Genomic DNA, 24358 nt, shown 5'->3' with positions numbered 1-24358 from the left:
CTTAAAAGTATAAGGTCACACCTATTTTTTCCGGATAACCAAATGATGGATACACAAATTTCTTCTACGTTGCTAATGAGATCCAAGTAAATAGATACAAAATTATCACAATCAATCACTCAAAAAAGCTATGGAATATTTTAATAGATACATATATTGGCCCTTACTTTTCCCCAACTGAAACCAGAGACATACAATGAAGCGCATTGAAGTGGTAAAATTTTCCGTTTGGATGAAACGTTCTGAGTCATGTTTTGAACGTCAATTATAACATAATGACACGCCCATATTTTTAGAAATGAGAAAGAAATATTCGTCGTTATGTTTTAGGACATCCCACTCTTCGAGACAAGGAACATGAGTTACATTGAAATGGAGCTTTAAAAGGATAAGAAGGGAGAGTTAGAGACTCCCCGCTTCTGTAAAACACAAATTGCAACGACTATATATATTTGCATATTTCTGAATCATGTCTGTTGAAGTTACCAGAACACATGTTTCAGTCGAACACATGCTTACTCAGTGTTTATTTAGACTGTCAATTTGATTGGCTATTAGATTTATTTAGACTGTCAATTTGATTGGCTATTATATTTATGGAAAACCTGTTCTACAGGTATTCGAATAAACAAATTGGGTACAAGTCAAAACGGCACCTGGTGAAAACGGCATTTAGGAAATATGCAAAACGGCACTTGAGAGTAGTCAAAACGGCAATTTTTATTTTGAGAATTTGATATTGTTTATACAGAAAATGGATCTTTATACATTACATATATAGTAATAAATGTGTCGTTTTAACCAAGTGCCGTTTTGCATATTCCAGGTGCCGTTTTCACCAGGTGCCATTTTCACTAGGTACCGTTCTAACCATAATTCAACAAATTGACCGCTTTATCTATTTCTAAAGAAAGGGGCGTGTCATCCTATGACAAACAATGTTCTAAAGATAGCTCAAAACGTTCCATTCGAACGGAAAATTTTACCACTTCAATCCGCTTCATTGTAAATAAATGTTATTTATGTCTGCTGAAACACAATTTTTTGCTTCTGAAAGGTTGACCCCCACTAGGACCTATTTTTTTCTGATGTATAGTCAAATAAGAGTAATGTAGAACTGTGTGAAAAAATGTTACTGAGAGATGGAAGAAGACCCCCCCCCCCCGATAACAGATGCTTAAAATTAGAGCATACATTTGTAGTCTTTGTTTGGCCTGCCATTGTAAACTTCCGGTTTATGAGGTTGTAAAACAGATGTGGATACTTGAAAGTTCCTAGGAACTTTTTGAAATCACAATTTTTTTTTCAAAAATCAACAGTAGAAAATCTTACGACTAAGCTCTCCCAACGAAAAGTTTCTTATTGTACACACAAGTACTATGAAGTTGATAATAAAAAGAAGTGTGTGTTTCTGGTTGAAAATACCGATGTGGTTTTTAGAGACTAGGTCTTCAAACATTCTGTTGGAATTCTCATGGGTACCAATTGTGCCTCGCTATTAACAGACCTAATTTTGTATTCATACGAAGCAGAATTTATTCAAAATCCTATACATATGTACACGAGAAGAAGAAAACCTTTGTTGTGGCGAGAAAAAAAAACACTTGTGGTGGCATACAACTCGAAATAGATACATCAACGACATATTATCAATTAACAGTGTGCATTTTCATTCATATGTCGACATGATATTAACCAGAGAGTTTGAAATAAAAGATACCACACGGTTTGGCACGTTTCATATCTGGATATTTTAATTAAAAAGACATCAATGGTAACCTAGCTAACAGCAACGCTTTATAATATTTAAGGTGATGACTTGACTTTAACTGTTCAATCGTTTACTTCCATACCATTAAGTCAAATGCTGACTGACTCTTTTTATATTTATGAATTGTAAGGCCATTATTAACATCGACGGATTTTCCCGTTTGTTTCCCGATCATGACTAGGAGTACCTGCCGTGTTACCGGTCGGCAGTTGGGGATTCTTACACCTCCATGACCCTTGATCCAAACTCTAATGTTTTAAAGGTTCGTGTCTGCTCTGTGCCTGATTCGTATTGTTTGAATGGATGTCTAAGATTTAATACTGCTCATTATCTCCTACAAGTATACGAGGGGTGATCAAAAAGTTCGCAAACTATCTCTATATCTACAAAACCACAATTTAGATTAGAATGAAATTCGGTACACACATGGCCATACACAAGTTCTATAAATAGCATATGCTGAATAAAGTTTCTCTCCTTGTTTGTGACGTCACAATGTGAAAATGACGTCACTAGTTAGGTCACTTGTGACGAAAAATGGTTGTTTCAGTCGAACTCGTTCAACAAACGACTGTACAATTTATTGTATATCTTAGAAATCCCTCTACAGTATCATATAGGAATTTGTACACAGTTTATTGAGATAAATGAGTTCCTATAAATTCAATTAATGATTGAATTAAACGTTTTAGTGAAGGAAGGCTGATGGTTAAAAATGATACTTGTCATCTTGCCCAGTGAGAGCAAGTTTGAAAAGATATGTATTTTTAATTAATAAGCAATTTGCTATTAAAGACCTCCAATTAGCACTTTGAAAAATAGCTGAATATTTGAACAATGATATAAGTATTAAATACCTAAGATATCGTTTACTTTAGATTTTAAACATGTTAGATATGATAAAATGAATGCACCCATCCAACTTGAATAAAGGTCTCTCCTGAGACAGAAGATTTGTGTTTTAATGGTCGCCATGCTTATTTTTGGAAAGGATATTATTATCCACCCATTCTGTTGCCGAGATATGACCATTTCTGACAAATGAACTGTTCTTGTCATAAAAATTAACTCACATGGAAAGAAATTTAAAACTCGGAAAAATCTTTCAACTTTTGTGACAGAACACTACGGAGGGGTCACGTGACCGCCAATATTACGTCATTCGCGCATGCGCAGAACGGTGGTTGATGTGCATTAAAATCGGAGAGGATTAATTTAAAATATAATCAACATTAAAACCAAATATTATTTCTTGTATGGAAGTTATTCAATTAGTTTGCGAACTTTTTGATCACCCCTCGTATTTCAATGAAATTGCCAGAAACCTCGCATTATTCCGTGTGTTCACCAGGAAGGTGGACAAGCAGGAAAATGGATAGGGCTGGGTATTGGCCCGAGATTTCGTATTGCGATATATTGCGATATTTTTAACTGTATTGCAATATGTACTGCAATATTTTCAATGTAATTTAAATGGCATTTCTTACTAAATTTATTTTAATTTACATGCAGAATGTACAAAACTATGATAAGTAACCAACAAGGAAAAAAAATCTTGTTGATTTCATTTAAGTTATGCTCTGAAATGTTCCCAAAAACAACTTCTGTCTTACAGTTTTTATATTTAATGACAAACTTCCTTAATCTAAGCATATTGCCAATATATCGATATTACAAAATCGTATTGCGATACGATATTTGTTGTCATTGTATCGCAATATATTGAAATATCGATATTATTGCCCAGCCATAAAAATGGACGTCGATGATTTTATTTCAAAGGAATGAAATCAGATCGGTAATGTCCCAGAGAGCAGGACTATTTTGGACCTACATTGGTTAATGGTTGTACAGTTTGCCAATTGTCCAAAATAGTCCGGCCCTTAGTCTTGGTCTAGTCTTGGTCAACGATTAACCGACTATCGGTCCGCTTTGCTATATTAAAGGAAGATATGGAAGCTGGGAAGTTGACTCACCGTAAGCCCAACGTTTGAAATACAACCTACATGTATTAATCCGGCAACAGGTTTATCAAACGTTTGCTCAAAGTTAGTATGAGTGTTATTTGTGCTTTCCATGTTCGAGTAAATATAATGGTCCAATAGTGGTCAAATAATCGTATTTCGAACTAAAAACAAGGTGTATAAAATTCTAAGTTGGGAACAATATGAACCATATGTACAAACTTAAAGCTGTTTAATTTCTGTTCGTTATCTTAAACATTTTCATTTTATTTACCGGGTACGTGGCTTCGACCAACGCGACTTTTCAAGTAGAAACTTGATTCTATATCTCGATATTTTCACCTTTAGATTTATCAAAGTTAATAGAAACGGACCTCTGGAAATTTCAAAGGTGAGATCGGGTGCAAAGGGGTAGCAAGCATCCCTTCTCGACCAATCATGTCCAGCATGTGCCCTATGTACAGGTAGACGGAATATTTTTTGTCATTCAAATATACAATGTACAGAAAAGGACTAAAGAAATACATCCCAGTGATAGGTTTTATTTGTTAACAAGATCATTATAACAATCAAAGAACTTTAAAAACTGTAGACATGTTAAACGAGATTGTTGAAATCCCAGAAATATCAACTTATTTGCCAGTAGTATTTCTAATTTTAAGAATGATTGTATACTTATTGCGCTCAGAGCATTCTTCGACAGCTAGGCTCTTAATAAGGTCAAATCAAAAATACATATTTGTGTATATGTACATGTATGTACAATTCAATTTTACGGTTTTGCAACCAAGTACATGTACAGACATTTAGACTTTTGTAGCCATTTTAAAAGAAATAAATTGCTAACAAGGAGTTTATAATCAGTATCCAAGATCAAAGGACATGGCTATTTAGCTGGGATAAGGTCTAAAACCAAAATGATAAATCCCACTATTCCCAGAATAATTCCTCCAGAATAACCAATGAACGCGGAAGACGGTCTCTGATCTTCTGCGCATGTCAGCTTTCGGATGGTACCAGACAGCGAGGATGTGTCCACTGTCAGATTGGCTTTTATACTATTAATTTTATCCTCCAGAGTGACATTTAGGATTTGACAGGATGGATTACTACAAACACACGCAACAGATGGCACTGTTGTAGCCAAATTGGATGATGAAGGCAAAAGACTAAGCGCTGTTTGTCCTACATTTGAAATAGTTGAGATTTCTGTACTTTCAGTTCTTATCAGAGTAGTATCTTGGTAAACTGTACTCTCCTGTGCAGCAGACGTTAAATCACTCGTGGCAGTTTGAATATTTGCCAGTGAAGTAACTGCTGTTTGTGCAATGGTATTTGGATTTGGAAAAGTCATACCGCCTACACTACAGTAAGAGATCGTGGGATCAAATACCTCATCAACAAACGGGAGTTGACATTGGCAGATAACTTTATCATTCGGTATACATGGTGTTTGTCTCCACGTATAACCGAAAGATTCACTTTTAGTTACGCAGCTCGAAGAGAAAAGAGGAAAAGTTGTTCCACTCATCCAGTTTTCATAATCATCCGGTGAAGGTATGGTGTCGTCATTCCACCTCCAGAAGTATCCAAACTCACGTTTCAGGCCTAAAGTCAAATTTTTAATATTATTGCTTTTCATAAGTTCAGTCAAATGCAAATCTAAGGGTAAAGTCTTGGGCATAGCAATGTTTGCCTGGTATTGCACATTGCAGATCTCGTATTCGGTGTGCCCTGCCGTCGGTAACACTAAATAACAAATATTACTATACCATGGTCTGCTCCATCCCGCGGGACACTCATAAGCCGTATTCAGTCGTTGACAATAAAATCGCTCTTTATTGTCGAAGTCAACCCCTCTCCAAGTATACCCTTCATCCTTATCCATAATATAGTGAAAATATTCAAAGCCGGGGTTAATTGCATCCCAGAAGGAATACCCCAAAGGAACTCCGTCCAGCCAAAAGTATTGGTTCCCGTTTTTCCTTAGACCGATCCAAGTCTTTACGCTATCTTGGGAATACTCCATCACGTTTCTCAACTCCTCCAGTTTTGGTTGTGTTTGGGGCATTGGTAAAAAGGCACTGTGCTCTTTGTCGCAGTGATCAAGTGCTTCCTCAAACGTCATACCACGAGAGTGGTAGTTGTAACAGAAATTCCCGTGTATTTCCCAACCGGGTCCGGTACAGTCATTAGCATTACAGCCAATTAGGTATCCAACGATAGAAAAAATTGTTAGTTTGTCCATTTCCATGTTACTAATGAATATCAACTCAGAGATTTCTTAACTTTACCATGTTTCGTAACATTTTTTTCTTTCCATTTTTAAATATTGCTTGACTAATCAAAATTTTTTTTCCTAGCCCGACACTTTGCCAAATAAAATTAGGGACCAAAGTCGTATAAGATCAACAATCATAATATAGTAAACAGAAAGTTGGATTTTAATGGATAATATCGAATGAATCTTTTGAATATAAACTGATTTAATGTTTACACATTCTTTTCATGCAATGTACATTGTACATGTTTACAAATCGGTTTTTGTTAATGGAGAATATGTTACTTAATATACCGATATTGAACAATAAATTTGACAGTCAAATGACGTACAAGTTTAAACAAATTCAATACTGGCGTTAATAACGACGGAATCATCATTTAAACATCAGTCTATCATTTGTATATACAGTGTTAAGAGAACTCCGAAGTGCAAATGGGTGGTAAATCATGCAACACTTTCATGTAGAACTAATTTTCTGAAGGCCAAGGAGTCTGAGAGTAAATTGCATTAGCAATATCTTAGTTATATAATCTATATAGCCCCACCCTTGCACTAGAACCCCTGACCCTGGGGCCATGAAATTCACAATTTGGGAAGATGTAGCCTTATTAAATATAACGATGCACTTGGTTAGTTTATTTAATGCTAAGGAGCAGAAAAGAAAAATTTCAAAGAAATAATGCATTTTTACGATATAATCTATTTTGCCACACCCTAGCACTAGAACCCCTGACCCTGGGGTCATGAAATTCACAATTTGGGAAGAGGCAGCCATATTCAACTTAACTATACACTTGGTTAGTTTATGTAATGCCCAGGGGCAGAAAAGAAGAATTTCAAAGAAATAATGCATTTTCACTATATAATCTATTTTGCCCCACCCTAGCACTAGAACTCCTGACCCTGGGGTCATGAAATTCATAATTTGGGAAGAGGCAACCATATTCAACTTAACTATGCACTTGGTTAGTTTATGTAATGCCCAGGAGCAGAAAAGAAGAATTTCAAAGAAATAATGCATTTTCACTATATAATCTATTTAGCCCCACCCTAGCACTAGAACCCCTTATCCTGAGGCCATGAATTTCACAATTTTGGTAGAAGACTCAATGCAAGTTACAATCATGCAAACAGTTTGACTAAAATTGGTTGAAATTGGTTCAGTGGTTTCAGAGAAGAAGCTTGGAATGTTCAAATGTTAACGCATGTCCACGGACAAAAACGGATAGCAATAGGTCACTTGAGTTTACTAAGTTGACCTAAAAATTGAAGATGCCATAATTCAGTATTTTAAAATCATTGAAGCGGAATGAAATGAATCATTGAAGCGGAACGAAATGTAAACATGCACTGCAACTCATGAAGATACACTAATATAAATTCAAAATTTAGCTCAATTTGTAAAAGCGTATTAGAAAAAAAACCAAGATGTGTTTGTGAAACACTGATGCCCCCGTATGGCAACATAGCAAAGGTTAAACTTTTCTAAATATGGACGTAGACCAAGGTTAAAGTTTTTTCATAAGTACGTACGGAAATCTCCAAGGTGAAGGCAATTAGTATCAAATCAAAGGTCTTGCCACAAAGAATACATATATGAATTATGGAAGCCCTAACCCTAACCCTTCAAAAGTTATGGCCAAGGTTACCGATTTTATAAAGTAGGTCTAATGTCAAGGTCAAAGGGTCATAATTCTTGATATCAAATGAAAGGTCCTGTCACAAGGATTACATATGTGACGTATGATATCACTAGCCCTTAGCGTTCAAAAGTTATGGTCAAGGTTAAAGCTTTTTTCATAAGTACGAAAATCTCCAAGCTCAAAAGGTCAAGGTTATTGGTATCTAATGAAAGGTCTTACCACAAAAAATACATATGTAAACTACATGTATGAAGCCCTAACCCTTCAAAAGTTATGGTCAAGGTTACCAATTTGAAATGTAGGTCAAACTCCAAGGTCAAGGTCAAAGGGTCAGATTTGGTGGCATCCAAAGAAAGGTTTTGTCACAAGGATGAAATATGTAAAGTATAAAAGCACTAGCCCTAACCCTTTTAAAGTTATAGTCAAGGTTTGTTTTTTAAAAGTAGGTCAAACTCCAAGGTCAAAGGGTCAAAGTTCTTGGTATCCAATGAAGGGTCTTCTCACAAGGATTGAAGTATGAAAGTCCTATTTCTTCCCGCTCACAAGTTATGACCAACGGAAATCTCCAAGGTCAAGGCCTGTCAAAAGGCGCTAGTCGTTGGTATTCAATGAAAGGTCGTTCCACAAAGAATATATATATATATGTGTGAAATATAAACGTCCTGGTATTTACTGTTCAAAAGATATGGCCAACGAAAAGGTTTGGAATTTTTGTTTAAAAGTGGGCCAAACTCCAAGGTCAAGGTCAAATTTGGTGGTACCCAAAGAAAGGTCTTCTCACAAGGAATACACATGTGAAATATAAAAGTCATGGCTCCACTAACTCAAAAGTTATGGGCAAGGTTAAAGTTTTTGCGGACAAACAGACAAACAGAGAGACAGACAGACAGACGGACACGACAAAAACTATATACCCTCAAACTTCGTTTACGGGGGCATGAAAAATAACAAATGGAACAGACAGACATATAGACAGATGGACGGGCTGATGTAAAGGAAACCTGTAGAACTCTCAGGTTTCACCGGTAGGGTACTAATAAAGGATAATTACATGTAAACATTCTTTCTAGAGTTGAGGAGTGAGTTGACCCTTTCATCACGGGTTCGAATCCCACTTTGGAACCATTTAGAGGCTTGTCTTTCGGGTTATTAAATGTGAATGTGTTTGGAAAAGTTGTGCTAGCTTGACCGCGTGCTGTGTGATAGCGTGGCAACGTGCTGTTTGTTAGCTTGATCACGTACTGTGTGTAAGTTTGCCCGCCTTCTGTGTTAGCATGGCGACGTGCTGTGTTGACTTGATCGCGTGCTGTGTTAGCATGGCGACGTGCTGTGTTGACTTGATCGCGTGCTGTGTTAGCGTGGCGGCGTGCTGTGTTGACTTGACCGCGTGCTGTTAGCTGTGTGTTGACTTGACCGCGTGCTGTGTTAGCGTGGCGGCGTGCTCTGTGTTGACTTGACCGCGTGCTGTGTTAGCGTGGCGACGTGCTGTGTTGACTTGATCGCGTGCTGTGTTAGCGTGACGACGGGCTGTGTGTTGACTTGACCGCGTGATGCGGCGTGCTGTGTGTTGACTTGACCGCGTGATGCGGCGTGCTATGTGTTGACTTGACCGCGTGATGTGTGTTAGCGTGACGGCGTGTTGTGTAAAGTTGTGATAACGAGGTGATGTGTTTCGATTTAGCAAATCAGAAATCAGAATTTAAAATTATTTTCCCTCAAAAGCAATCAAAGCATATAAACGGATGGTCAATTTAAAATTTAATACCACCATCCTTCACAAAAACCAGAGGCTGTTTGACATCGGAGACATCTGCTTCTTTCATAAGAATGGAACTCGGAAACTTTCATTACAGATTGGGCATCTTTTGAATCATTTTGTCAAAATAATTCTAAATTTAGAACATTGTATCTATGTTTATTTTTACATGTAACTACATGTAATTTCTATATATATTTGGAAATAGGGACTACGTTATAGACTCTTGACTCTGCAGACGCCGTTGAAATAATTGATATATACGTATTGTCTTAATTTTTTTTGGCTTTTCCTACCAGCCACAAGACTTGAGATTTAAAATAATACTAGTACTTTCTCTTAAGATTTAAATAATATTTTCTCTAAAGGTAGTCCGATCCTCAGGTTTATAAAAAAAGCAATTAGGTAATCAAAAATACTCATAAAAGTATCTCTGAATCCACAAAGTTACGTAAATTTATCCACCGTATTTCTTTAGAGTTAAAGATTAAAGTAAATCATATTACATAGGGAAAATTGTCAAATATCCAATATTTTTTGCAGAAAAAGCGAGTTGGAATATCAGCTGTGCATTTTCTAATTGCAAATTGATCAACAGATATATTTTAGGTTAAAAAACAATAGGTATCCAGGCATTCAGAGAAATTGTCATGACTTTTATACTTATTTGGTATTTTTTGTCTTGTATTTCCGTCATGTACTCTATAATACATAGTGTAAAAGGCTTTTGCTATTATTGCAAGACACTACAAATCACTTCTTATTATTATGCTAATAAGCATTGGTAGCTAAGGCTGTATTCAAGAAAATCTTATTTCTCTAAAACTGTATTAATTGTTTTCCTTTAAATAGGGTACAAATGTCAACTTTTATAATACCTTTTCTAAGACTTCCAAAAACCTTGAAACTTATACAGATGAGTAAAATGAAAATTGTTGCATGAAAAAAATTCAATTTCAAGCTTCATTTTGATGCATTTCAAATTAAATATTAATTTCTGGAGTTATCCTTCCTGGCTGAGGATCGGATATCCTTAAAATTTAAAATATACCTTTTCTCAATGAAAGAAACATGCTCGTAGAGTATTGAATGAACTTTGTCAGGGTTCTAAGAGCCACGAATGGACTCAAGACCCCTTAATATTGTAAGGAAAATTGAACTGAATCTGTTTTAAATTTTTCTAGAGTTTTTCCTTCTTTAAGAAAACCTTGTGAAAATGACTGTTCTAAGATAGATAGTTATCAATATAAAAGCCAGGGGCCTGTTTTACAGAAGTACTTACGACTTAAGACTAAAGTTAATTCTTCATATAACTTTTTAATTTACATTATATTGAAAAATATTGTAAACCTTTTAAAAGGAATGTGGTAAGATATTTTTATACAAACAATTTCTCGGAGAATTATTAATCTTGCAAAATTTTACAATCATCTTAAGTTTTTATTACAATCATCTTAAGTTTTTGGTCTTAGTGGTAAGTTCTTTTGTAAAATGGGCCCCTGGCAGAGCTCCTGACTCGAGCAAAGTTGGGGAGTAAGTTAGTGTATACGTACATTGTATATTACATTTGGCTGAGTAATCATTTTAGAGCCTTTAAATTGCTAAAGCACAATCTAAATGTCTTGCATGTATAGACCTATCAAATATGAATTTCAAGAAATGTGCTAAATCTATTCCAAGCTAATTGTAACGTGAAGCGGTCACCCATCCAAGAATTAATCAGGCTCGCCGTTGCTTAACTTGCCTGAAATAGAGGGAGACTCTATCGCATCACCAGAAAAGCTAACTCACTAGCGAGGCAGTATAAGTTCCCTATATACTGTCCGCTACACTAATGTTAAAAAATTAATTTTGGCCAAATAACATACACACTTATTATTAAAATATATTTATTGTTTTATTCATACATGTAACAATTTCTGGTAGATATTAAAGAAATGCCTTCATCACACTTGAATTTATATTAAATCATTGTCTATATATATACAAGCTATATTAAAGGAAATTTTAAAATTGGAATGATAGATAAGGTACATATACACCCCTTCCTGATACAGTCCTTTGTAGTGTGTTCCAGTGCAGTAGTACAGTGTACTGCTGATGTCATGAATAACAAAATTGTGTTCAAAAGACAACTGGATAAATAACACTCAAAATATCAAAACTATACATGTATTGAAAATCTTATTTTTTAAACATTATATATTGCACTTTTTGGACACGTTTAACTATGGTCCTATGTTGATTTTGTCCAGACATTTTCTTGGTATGGCTACCTTTTGGCAACAGAGGATAATTGGTCCCTGATTTTACTAAGTCCATCTAACATTGTATCTAATGTCTCTTTAGAAAGTTCAACATTGACATTATTGATTTCTGGCACTCTACCAACTTCAGTTTGGTTTTCCTGAACCTAAAAAAAATAGAAAACAGGTGACTGAATCTGATGGAGAAAACTGTATATCTCTTTGCAATGCAAATTTAACAGTTGATACAACTGAATTTCAGTATCTTGTATACCATGGGTATGTCAAAGCCATACTGATATCCCTTCCACCTTTCCTTGATGTATTTTACCCTCACTATCTCAGACCTTTGGCTTCTTTTGAATTTGGTCCATTGAGTTCAAAATAATATTTAAGAACTTATTTTGATTAGCATATATATGTAATTCAAATAAAAGCGAACAATTTATAACTTGGCTCTCTTACATGTTCCCCTGACCTGCACATGACAAAATAAACTTGGCACCTACATAATGACTTTCAATGAACTCAAGAGAATCCAGAGGCCTGTTTAACAGAGCAAACTTTTGCGAGCACTTGCCAAAATTCCTTATTATACCTCCAACAGAAATATTTGTGAGTGCTCACTCTGTTAAACAGGCCTCTGGTCTAAACAAATAGTATGGTATTTGATTCATTGTCTAATTTTGAACTTTCAGTCTAATTTGTAACTTAAATGTGTTTATAAAGTTTCAATATTTTTTAAAAGTGGTATGTCAGGTAATTATAAAACAGATTAATGATTTTAACCTGATTTTATAATTAGTGAAAATAACTGTTCTAAAGGACATTTTTCATAGTTACATTAGATTTTTAAATATTTGACAAGAATAAGTTAACCTTGTTGTGGCTCCTCCCTCCTGTCCCAGAGGATAATACGTTAAATACTGTAGACGTACTTTTTTCCACAGGGTCATAATTCCACGGAATCTCAATTTCTGTTTAATCCGCGGGAAGAAAATTACCCGGATTTCCTAAACTGTCATTATATGCCTTATATTCATATTGAATACGCTTGGACAAATTTCTGCGGAAAATTTGTGACTGCGTACATAGCGTAAATTAATACCACGGGGAAAAAAGTACTTCTACAGTAATCTTCAATTTAAATTACCTGAGGATGCCTCTGTATTAATATCCCTAATCATAGCATTGCTTTCTAAAGAAGAAATTTGTTTTTAAAATTTTCCAATATATGTATCCCTATTTATAGCTTTGATTCCCCCACCTCACCCCGGGCAGTCATGATTTAAACTTGAATCTACACTTTCAGTTTGAATGACACTTTCACATTCCTGGCAATATTCATTTTTTCTGGCCTAGAGGCTCTTGAGATTTTTTTTATTAATTTTTAAAGATGCAACTGATTAACTAAATTTCCCTTCATTCTTAATTATCTCCCCATAAAACAGAACGCAGCCATTCCTATGAAATAACTCAGAATTCCTTCACCAAAGGCTGCTTTGTGGCATTCTGGTTTAAATTGGTCCAGTGGTTCTGGAGAAGACTAAAATATGAAACAGACAGACAGATGGACGCTGTTCTCATAAAACCTGGTGAAAAGCGTGCTATAAACCACTGACAAGAAAACACACAAAGAATGACAAATTAATACCTTCATTTGTATGATACAGGTGGGAACAGACATTCTGCTGACAGAGTCTGAGGCCATTTTTGTGTCCACTCTCCAATCAAAGTCCATCAGTCGAGGCAATGATACTGCGAAATAACATAATCAAAGTTTGTATGCAAAATAACTTATCGCCTTTTGCCCTCGGGCTGATATTGGAGTCTTGGGTTGATATTGGGTGTGATACAGATTTTGCCATGTATTACTTAGTATTCTCTACATACAGTGTACTTTATAATGACATGTTAATTTTCCTGTCTTTAATATCTTTGATAAATAAATACATCTATGTTTAACATATCTAATGTAAATTTATGTTCCACTGTACCTTGGTTACTAATAGAATGGTTTTTCCAGTTGTTCATGTTTTCCAGAGCAATTTTTGTAATCAAATCTCGAAGATTCTTGTGGAAGTCCTCTGAAATTAGGCACAAACAAAACTTTTAAGTGATTGTAAATTTTTGAGGCTACAGTTTCAAAAGAGTTGTAACAGAAACCTGCACACAAGCTTTTGCATGGTCAATCAGAAATATCTATGGCCTACTCTACAGTATTTTACAATATAATCATATAAAACATGTTATTCATCTACATATCCAAATAAACAAAAGCAGTGTTCCAGCTAGGCGGAAATGGAAGGGCTCTCCTCTGCCCCTAACAGATGCCCTTGTTAAAGAGAATTTTTAAGAGAATTTAACATTTTATTAACCTATACCAACAAGCAGAAAAATTGTTTACGTGCATTCAGCTTTGAAATACATGTTCACCTTTAAACATTATTAGCAATATAAAATATGTATCAAATAATGAAATATTGTGACAGAGAAAGCATTCTACATATTAACAAGATAGATAAGTAAAGAAATGGTTTATAGCTGTTAAATCTTTACAAGTAAATGAAAGTTATAAATTGTGCATATTGTGTAATTGTTAAAAATTGATTAACTTATTCTAAAGTAATTTTGTTAATGAGATGAGTTTATTAATTCAAGGTTCCCTCTTACATACTGCTATCTTCAGGTGATAATAAATGCCCCAGCCATGAACTTACTTGGGAATAAGCTTTGTATTTCTTGTGCTTCTGAGTATCCATGAAATATTATAGTTTTTAAGAGCGACGAGAGGGATTCCAACATCTGAAATATATAACTGAGAGTTACATTGTATGTACTTGTCAAAACTGTCAAGTTATGCACCAGAAATGGCTATTGTACAGGAAATCTTAGTTGTATGTTCTATTATATAGTTATTCTCCTTCAATTTTTTTAATTTTATGTGTATGTTTTTTTAAATACAGTGTATGTACATAATTATATTTTTTTCTCTAAAATATTTATTTAACCAGCTGGACCATTTATATACTGCACACAACTGAGTTCTATTGTAATACCCTTAAGCAATTGGATACAAGTATGTATGAATACAGGTACAGTTCTATGTGATTAAATTTCACACAAACAAGAATCAACATTAGTTATATGCAATAAATTTTATCAAGGGCGATAACCCAAATAACATCACAAATATAACAGAGTTATGGTTCCTTCCTATTACACCACTTACCATACTTGATTCAGAATTTCTTTAAAAAACATTTTCATAAGTGTCCTTTAATGGATCCTTAATTTAAATTAATAAATCAAAAGTATCAGTATTCTAGAAAATAACATTTGTTGCATAATTAAAACAGGTTGAATGAGTATCACCTATCTTTTTCAATTAAAGAATGTGTCATAATGATTATTTCCACCTTATGCTAATTTTGTCCATCTAAAAAGTCATAGCAATTTTGATGTACACTGTTGTCTACCATTGATTGTCACATTACCTAAAATATCTTTCTACTCTGCTTAGTGCATACAGGGAATATAGCATCAAAAAGAGTTAAGCTTTACTTTTTTCCTTTCTTAACTATTTCATAAAGTTGCATAATACATGCACGTGTTCATCGTACAATAAAACACTGTGTGATTCTGACTATGTTTCTCTTTCTCAGACTTCAGAATTTTGAAAAGATTATGTTATACAATTTTGTTCAACAATGAAAGGGAAAAAACACAATTAAACATATTAAATATAGTTACTTATAAATGACACTTAAGTTTGCAGGTTAGAGGTATCATATCTGTCAAATAATAAAACAACAAGTTGTTTTTTTCCCGAACCTGTTTTGTTTGATTTGGACGGGTTCCTAAAACATCACATACACGAGACACCAGTACATCTGTGTAGGGGGGACTAGCCAGGTAAATGTCATTACAAATCTTGACCACTTGGTCCTTGGATGAAGCCTGGAAAACACAGGAATTAAGCACCTTCTGACTACTGTAGATTGCGTCAGCACCATAAAAGTAATATACATGTACTTCTAATTCAACTGAGAAATGTAACATCTCAAATGGGTAAATTTCCTTTCTGAAATATCTTTAATATAGAACATTGATATTTTTAGTACATGTATATGTATCAATTTCAGTAAATATTGTATATAAATGTGTCAGCATTAGATTATAGGTGTTTAATACAATTGATTTTCCTTTAAGTAGTTTGTTCACATGCTATCAAATTTTAATTTTAGGGCTGAAAATATTCCACTTTGAGCACTGGAATCAGCTTAACTGACCTTATTCATTATCCTTTCCCTTAAAATTCATAAGTAAAATAAATGCCAACACTTCATGGTGAAAAAGCATTAATTATAGGTGAAATAAAACCTGCTAAAAACACAAGACATCAATTATCAGTCTGCTAACCATTTCCATAGCAACTTGCTGTTTGAGATCTGAAATCTAGCTTCAAATATAGTCAGTAAAATAATCAATGACCACAAAAAAATACATGTGGAATTCAATTGTCTATATGTCCATGTAAACATAACACTTCAGCAAAATTTATCTGGTGGGGCAAACGATTTGTTTGATCTAATTCAATCAACGAACCCATAAAAATTGCCCTTGCCTGGTCTTTTTTTTTCAGTATTTAATTTTTTTTTTTTTCGAGGGGGGGGGGTAAAAACTATTTTTCAAATTCACTCTCATTCAGTGAATCCTAAACTGTAGATGTTTGCCCTTACTTAATATTTTCTAGTTTTAGTTACAGCTGGTTATGCTCTAGCACATACAAAACTGTTTTAACATCATTTTAATAAACCCCCTACAACACTTTCTTCATCAATGTTTTGATCAGAGTTGCCGATCACGCATTACTGATCAAGTTATTTGCATGAATATCCCATTTTTCATGTTCAATGCACTATAAGTGTAAATGACAAATAACTCAAACTTTAAAACTCTGTTGGAATTACAACTAACAAGTAGTGTGAAAATTAAAAAATACTGAATTGTGCATCTGTTACAAATACAAAACATGAATAAAACCTAAAGAATGCTTTTGTAAAATCTTTGTTCAATTCAGTCTGGGAGTAGTTCCTGAATTACAAATGCAGTAAGCAGGTGGTAAGCAGGATTTCTTATAAATTTCATTCTTTAATATACTAACTGTTCCCCCCCCTATTATCCGATATCCATCCCCATCCCCATCCCCACAAAACAAAGATTTTTTGATCTGTTCTGAAAATATATCCTTTAAGCATAACTCATAACTCCAGTATCTATAACAAGTTATGAATTCAGCATCTTGGTTTATGTTTTTATGTTAAGTTATCTATGAATATATGTAAAGAAATATGCATGCTAACTCTCGACTCCCGCCTACATTTTGGAACCATTTAATTCAATATAAATAGCAATTTGGCCATAAAATCTTTGTTTAATACAAGGAACACTTCAATGGTAACTGATGAATTGTCTTAATACCAGCGCTAAACAGTGAATTATTCATAATTCCAGCTATTGAAAAAAAGGGAGTAGACGATATTTTCCATTGGAATCGTAGTTTCAAGCATCACCATATTTTGAAATAGTCTTGGATATGATTAAATGTGCCTTCAAGTTGTATCTTTTTTTTATGTTTTAGGCAAATAAATAAAATATAAATATATCAATAAAATATAATGTTTTAGTTGTAATTAAGAAATAAATAACAAGTTTATAAACTTCAATGGGAATTGAAGTAGGTCGGTCACGTGATCAAATCCTGTGAAGGCCGAAGGCCTTCTCGAAAGATTTGATCACGTACCGTACACTTCAATTCCTATTGAAATTTTTAAACTTGTTATTTCTTACTTATATATACATTTAGGACAGACAATTAAACATTTTCGAATATAAATTATTGCACTGACTGTTCGTCGTAGATTTTGAAAAGTGACACAAGGTGTAAATCGGCTTGCATGGCGGTTACGCTTCGAATTCATTAGGCTAAGGAATCTATTTCGAAGGGAATATTTTGTGAAAGGCTGCTTGTGATCAGTAATAGTGAACAGATTGTTGTCTGGGAATATTTTATTCGTGAAAAATGATAATCGATGCTGAAAAGACACAAGAAACACGTCCGAAGTTTGATGATAAAAAGTTGGAGGAATTTCGGTCGCTGGAAAGGGATGGATGGATCATGGACTGAGACACTTGTTCGAGCCAGTTAATTTGCAATTTGATCAAAAACATTCCACGGTTTCAGCAACTAAAGGCATACTTATCGTAAAACACTGATAAACACGGAGACACTTGCGACAGCTTTACATTGAACTACGAAAACGCCGAGGTGTTTGGCAGCTGTTCATGGCATGATTGCAAAGATATTTTCCAACAGATTTACACATTTATCGTGAGTAAAATTTAAAGATAAAATGAAAGTTTATCATGAAAATTTAACCAAAGGTCTATCCAAAAAATAAGGATGAACGTTAGAGACTGTGCAACTGACAAAAGTGAAGAAAAATGTAAACAAACGCTTGGCTCCTAGTTTTCTCTATGTACACAGGTTGAATCGATAGCCCAAAAACTGTATGAAATACTTGTTTACATTTAAAATGAAATAATATTATCATTTTACTTGCTTATTTTATTCATTTTTATACATGAAAAGCAAGCAGAGCAGGTCATTTTATAATTCATGTACCGGTAGATATTATTGCGCCGTGTGATTAGGTCACGTATTGACCTCTGACCTCTGACAAACTTCATACAGAATTGAAGATATTTTCTCTCTGTATGTTTATATAATGGAAAGATACCACAAATGTATATATATAGCTTTGAAATTAGTGGCATTTTTTATTATCTTTTTTTTGTTGTTGTCAATAAACGTATGTTCCCCCTTGAATGAAATGACAAAGAAGTCCAGTTCTGGTTAACATGATAATAGGTGGGTAATTATTCAGCACAATGTGAAGTAATCATACTCAGTCATGCCTCATCGCACACAAGAGAGGGGACAGTCATCCAAACAATGGAATTACGTTTCACTCTAAATCGTCCAAACGCAGCAATGTATAAACTATCTCTGCTTTTGATTTTTTTTAAAACAAATAAATATCATAAATATTAATAGTCATTTACTTGTGATTATTTGTCTCTTTTTAATAAAAAGAAAAATTTTGAAAAATTGCATTGAAATAGCTAAATAAAGCTACCTGAGGTAGGTAAATAATTCTACCTATGTACATGTTGCTAAATCTAGTGATTGTACTGAACCTGTTAACTAGTCAATGATAAATCAAAGACTTTTAAAATTCTCATGCAAGCTGTGCAGTCCTGATGTAAAAAAAATCTGCAACCCCAACCCATCCCCTAAAAGTTGTATAGTCAGAATAAGAGATTTTCCGAGGTAGGCCTATTGCTAACTGTTCATTTTTATGGGAAATTATTGCAAATGACTGAGGGGTGAGGTGAGGGTGTTGATAACATGCAATCTGAGCGACATGTGTCTATAAGATCAAGAAAAATGATGCCTTGCATTCTCCTACATTCAAATAAAATTTTAAATAAATTAAAACGAAAGTAAGTTATTCTAAATAGCAAGATAAACCTTCATCAGAAGCTCAAGAGCAGCAAAATCACAGTGGGCTGCCATTTTGACAATCACGTGCTTCTAAAAAATAGCGAAACTACATTCGACCAATCAGTCATGCAGGTAAATACACGTGATCAAAAGCGATTTTTTCATTTCAGCCAATTAAATCAAAGTAAGTATCACGTGGTTTTAAAACAACGACAGCAATCCGGCGGGAAGTTTGGTCGTCTGCGTACCCATATTACCTCAGCATTTTGTAAATAAAGACACGAGTTGTAAAATATACCACAATGCCTGGAGAAAAGTAAGTATTTTATCCAATTTTACATTATTTACCATGATTTTTTCACTTATTGCTACGAATGAGGCGATGTTCCATTCAATTTTTGTAGGTTTATTGGAAAACATGCCGGTTTTGCATGGTTTTCCTTTGTCTTCCTTGTCGGCTTCTTTGTTCTCGCTCTCAGATTTAGATGAAAGTAAGATCGATTGAAAGTAAATTATTGTAATATGTAATAGTAATGGTAAATCATTGGCGATGATGACATTTAATAAACTAAAAGTAACATGCATGATGATAAATATGTTAATGAGGCCAGATGAGTAATTTATGAAGAAAATGTAGGCGATGCCCGCCATTATCGGTTTCGCTTTATGATTCGCTCAAGACACGGATGCAATTTAAAACCCACATGCGTTAGATCCAGATAAGCGCATTGTGAAACAAAGTGAACATACCTTTATTGACTGTTAGGGAAGTTCAAGGCGATGGAAATGAAATTTAAAAATTAGGTTAAGGAAGTTGGTATACAGTAGAAGACCCCATTTGCAATAAAACTTATTTTTTTTAAGTGTACAGAGGAAATATTGTGTTGTAAATCTACTGTAGTGATGCATTCAAATATTATGCATGAATTTTTTTTTTTGCAAAAAAAAATTCTTTTTGAACATCTGAATGGTTTGTGTTGTATTTTTAGGGAAACTACAACTGAGGAAGTTCAGGCTTCTGAAACCACAGAGACTAAAACAAAGGAAGTCAAAGAAGTAGAAAAAACGGAAGAGAAAGAAGAGGTAAGGTTCAACTAAGTTATCGACATCAAGCATTAGTGTTTAAAATCGTGAAACAAACGATTTTTGTATTGTTTGTGAAAAAAAAAAATCCTCAAAAGGGGGAGAGATTGAAATTTATACAATGTAAATTGTACTGAAGGATAAATTGATGTTTCAGACAAAAGAAGAAAAAACAGAAGAGAAAACTGAAGATACTGAAGATACGAAGACAGAATCAGAGGAGAAGACAGATGAAAATGGTGAAAAGAAAGAAGACTCGAATCAAAATGCAAATACAGGTAAGTTTCTTTGTTGCCAGCTTTTTTTGAAAGTGTGTCAGTGTACAACATTGGAAGTTGGGGAAGGAACTTTCAGGAAGTGATGAGGGGCATTGAAAAGATATGCAAGATAGCAAATGCAATGCAAAGTAGCAATCAGGGGTCAGCAAATTGGGTAATTTGTGGAAAAGAAAAAGTGGGGGGGGGGGGGGGGCAATTTGTAAAGTCTTGACAGAGTGAAGCACTGAAATAAGACATGGGAGGGGGGGGGGGGGTGAATATGAAACAAGAACAGTAATTGAAGTAAAGTTTAGTTTTATAACAATATTCAATCAATATATCAAACTGATAAAGAAATGTTGCTTAGGGATCAAAATTCAAATTTGAAAATGCACATTTTATATACAAGTAGGCTTTATAGGCATCTGAGTTTGGGCAAATGTTTTGAAATAAAGTATAACTGGGATACAAATTCATGATATCACTTTCTAACGTACAAAACAATGTATGATGTACAATGATATTTAATAATTATAGATGAGACCTCGGAAAAGAGAACGTCAGAAGAGGATTCAGAGGAGGCCAGTCCGACCAAAAAAGTGAAAAAAGACGAGGCAGCAGAAGGTGAACAGCCGCAAGTGGAGGCAGCATCAGCCTAGATCTCTTCATTACATTTCATGTCATCTGAACTGTATCAAATCATGTTTTTATGTGTTGTCTTGTATTTTTAAGATCATACCCATGTTATACTTATTTAAGGATCAAGTGGAAGGACAGTAATTGTTTCAACATTTTTACGTTGGTGTTAATGACAGTAAATATAGTCTAGTTACGGTATTTCTGTCTTGTTTTGATTGGTTAAATGGAAATTCATTGGTTGATGAGGATTTTATAAGAAGTTAACATCAGGCCATCTTTAAAAAAAATGTTTGATTGACCTCTCTTGACAGGCAATAAAATAACTCCATTTGCTTGTTTACATTCTAGGACACAATATTTCCTTTTTTGCATTTCTCTTGTCAACAAATATGTTGAAAATTTCTAGAAAAATAGGTATTCCCACCTATCTTTATACCCAATTTAAAAAACTTGAATTGGGAAGGGCAAACAATCCTTTTAAAGATGGCCTTGTTAAATTCTCTAACTGATGCGAGATTATTCCGTGAAAGATGAATTGTAATCTTCAAAAGCTATGCCTACAGAACTTAAGGTTTTATATATTTGTATTTGAACTTGATATAGATCCCATAATGCAAAACGTACAATTTACGGCACAAATTTTCTGCACACGGTAAGCAGTGGAATAGAAGGATTACCAGCATTGTTTAATAAACTAACTTTCACTTCCCGATTTTAAACATTTTTAACCAACCTGTGTGATTTATCCACCTCCTTACATTTTAAAACTGTCTACAGATATGCATTGCATTTTCTGCCATTTGACAACAAATTCATAAGCGAGATTGTTGGTCTGTGTAGGCAGCTATAAAGAGCTAGGAGGTAGATAAAATATACAGAATCAAAGGTTGAAAAATATGTCAAATATTAGAAAATGGAAGGTAGTTTTCTAAACAATGCTGAAATGTGGAATAATAGACGAGTTTCACTTTCCATAAGAGTTATCTCCCGTTGTCGGCGTAACGCTCATTTTTCCCACTTTGCCCTTTGTATTAAGATACCTGTTTTAATTAAAATATTTTTAATCTCCAAACGTAATCGAACAATTTCGATCTGTACCTCCTGTATTGCCAGAGTATGGGGCAAAACAGGCACGTAGCGTCGTTTTTGAAAGGGGGGGGCAGCCAGACAAAAAAATTTTTTTTACCAATACCTGGAAAAGCTGGCAAGCAAAAAAAAAGACAAACATTGAACATTGCCCAAAATTTCTTTGGGGGGGGGGGAGGGGGGGGGGTAGGTAGGTAGAGGTCAACTTTTTTTCAGATGCCGACTTCTTTCAGTACCATTTTTTTTTTCCATACAGTACTGCATTTCCCTTGCATTACTTTACCGAAGCATTAACTGAGGGGCCAACCTGTATTTCAATGAACATTATCAATAGTAAAAATAATGTTGGAGAAAAAAGTGGGGGGGGGGGGGGCTGCCCCCCCCCCCCCCTTCCCTTCTGTTGCTACGTGCCTGCAAAATACATAATGAACATATTCATACAGATTCTATTTCTAATATACCCATAAATTGGTAAGGTCATGTAGGGAAAACAGTGCCTGACGTTGGTTGACCTCGCAAAAGGGAATAACTTTTGTAAGTGTGAAAGTCGTTCTATTCTCCCCATTACTAAAGTGCGCAAAAAATCACATTGCACAATTTGTGCATTACGGGATCTGTAGCGTTTTGATCAAAGACGAATATATAAAATCCTAACGCTACAGTTCTGCAGCTACGAAAGCTGTAGAAGGGGGGGGGGGTATCAATTACACAGGCTTTACAGCAGTCAAATATTGCTGATATTTTAAAAAAGGGAATGGATTTTGATAACTATTTTTTGCCCTTCAAAACTGTCAGAAGTTTTAAAGTAAATTTTTCACATATCCAGAACCTTATAGCGGAGAGAATTTTAGAAACTAAAAAAATTGGTCTGGTGTCCGTACCAGTCTTGGACTTGTGTCCCACAAAGTGATTTAGGAAATCTTGCCTGAATTTAAACTTCTACAAGTGAAGATTCTGAATTATTATTATAGTCTTGACCCCTAGGGAATAGGACAGGGCCACAATAGGGAATCAAAGTTTTACATTGAAATAATCCCAAAGAACCACTGGGTCAGTGAGGCTGAAAATTACGTGGAAGCATGCTGTGGTAGTGTCAATCTAATTGAAATAAAATGTTAGATCCGCTCTCATACTCGCATAGAACAACAGGGCTAAAGTTACATAGGTGAACGTTGTGGCCCATAGGCATCTTGTTATCTCATGTGAGTTTTTTCGGAATACATTTTTTTTTGGTGTCCAGCTGTCCGTCTGTAAATTTTTCACATTTTTAGTTCACCAGAACCGAAGGCTCGCGAGCTTTTGTGATCAAAATTTATCCGTTGTCGGCATTGTCGTCGTAAACATTTAATATACAATTTCTTCTTCTCAAGAACCATATTGTGCCATTTTCAACCAGACTTGGGAAATGGGGATTCAAGTTTTTTCTTACAACTGAATTACCAGATGTTGTACATCTTTTACATTTTCTTCTCGAGAACAGCAAATCCATGATTAGTTATATGGATATGGAACATTTCTCAAAAGTTTAAATTCTGGAAATCAGTTGATGAAGAACGCGAGGGTCATATTGACTCAGGTGAGCACTATGTCACATGAGCTCCCTTTTCCAGTACCGATATACCGACAATATGCAAGGTCTTGGGATTTCTATAATAAAAAAAAATAGGACAAGCTAGTACCGTTTTCAATCGTTCCTTGAATGGCTGTTGTTATATATGCACAGGAGTATACTCGTCTGTTATATGGTCATTAAAGCAATAAGTTTTTTGTTACAAAGTACTTCATCAGAGTTATATACATGTACATGTACATTATATACCTTGTGCTTATAAATGGATGGAAGTAATTTAACTAAGGTCATCTCAAGGTCAGACGGAATGTCCCCCCCCCCAAAAAAAAAGATAATTTTTTTCTATAAGAATTTGTCATTGATTTACTGTCAAGTTTCCTTATATCAAGGTACCTTTGTTACAACGCACTTTGAAAAATTTCTCACTTTGAAAAATTTTTTCAAAGTGCGTTAAATTTGGGACCAAATTAACGCACCTTGAAAAAATAA

At 34.5% G+C, this 24358-nt stretch overlaps 2 protein-coding genes across 2 annotated transcripts; one reads left to right on the top strand and one right to left on the bottom strand.

Moving 5' to 3' along the window:
• Nucleotides 1–11290: 11290 nt before the first annotated feature.
• On the bottom strand, nt 11291–19367 carry LOC134243883 (COMM domain-containing protein 9-like). The gene is made up of 6 exons (XM_062726113.1): nt 19262–19367; nt 15499–15624; nt 14385–14469; nt 13662–13751; nt 13319–13422; nt 11291–11831 (listed from the first exon to the last, which is right to left on the bottom strand). The coding sequence occupies exons 1-6, from the start codon at nt 19304–19306 to the stop codon at nt 11691–11693; spliced, it is 591 nt and encodes a 196-aa protein (XP_062582097.1). The 5' UTR covers nt 19307–19367; the 3' UTR covers nt 11291–11690.
• A 37-nt stretch (nt 19368–19404) lies between these two features.
• LOC134243884 (serine/threonine-protein phosphatase 4 regulatory subunit 2-B-like) lies at nt 19405–21411 on the top strand. The gene is made up of 4 exons (XM_062726114.1): nt 19405–19550; nt 20224–20317; nt 20475–20595; nt 21112–21411. The coding sequence occupies exons 1-4, from the start codon at nt 19537–19539 to the stop codon at nt 21231–21233; spliced, it is 351 nt and encodes a 116-aa protein (XP_062582098.1). The 5' UTR covers nt 19405–19536; the 3' UTR covers nt 21234–21411.
• Nucleotides 21412–24358: the final 2947 nt, after the last annotated feature.

Source organism: Saccostrea cucullata, unplaced genomic scaffold (genome assembly GCF_032062105.1).
Source record: "Saccostrea cucullata isolate Sc308-1 unplaced genomic scaffold, CSIRO_AGI_Scuc_v1 ctg784, whole genome shotgun sequence".
Classification (NCBI taxonomy): Eukaryota; Metazoa; Mollusca; class Bivalvia; order Ostreida; family Ostreidae; genus Saccostrea; species Saccostrea cuccullata.
This window is presented reverse-complemented; position numbering and strand designations above follow the sequence as displayed.

What these genes read in the sequence shown, in the direction of transcription:
- LOC134243883 (XM_062726113.1), bottom strand. Translation starts at nt 19,306, where the DNA reads ATGGCAGCCCACTGTGATTTTGCTGCTCTTGAGCTTCTGATGAAG. An exon ending in AATACAAAGCTTATTCCCAA is followed by an intron (nt 13,752 to 14,384) that starts GTAAGTTCATGG and finishes GCCTAATTTCAG; the next exon opens with AGGACTTCCACAAGAATCTT. An exon ending in CCTGTATCATACAAATGAAG is followed by an intron (nt 11,832 to 13,318) that starts GTATTAATTTGT and finishes TATTTTTTTTAG; the next exon opens with GTTCAGGAAAACCAAACTGA.
- LOC134243884 (XM_062726114.1), top strand. An exon ending in AAACGGAAGAGAAAGAAGAG is followed by an intron (nt 20,318 to 20,474) that starts GTAAGGTTCAAC and finishes TTGATGTTTCAG; the next exon opens with ACAAAAGAAGAAAAAACAGA. An exon ending in GAATCAAAATGCAAATACAG is followed by an intron (nt 20,596 to 21,111) that starts GTAAGTTTCTTT and finishes TAATAATTATAG; the next exon opens with ATGAGACCTCGGAAAAGAGA.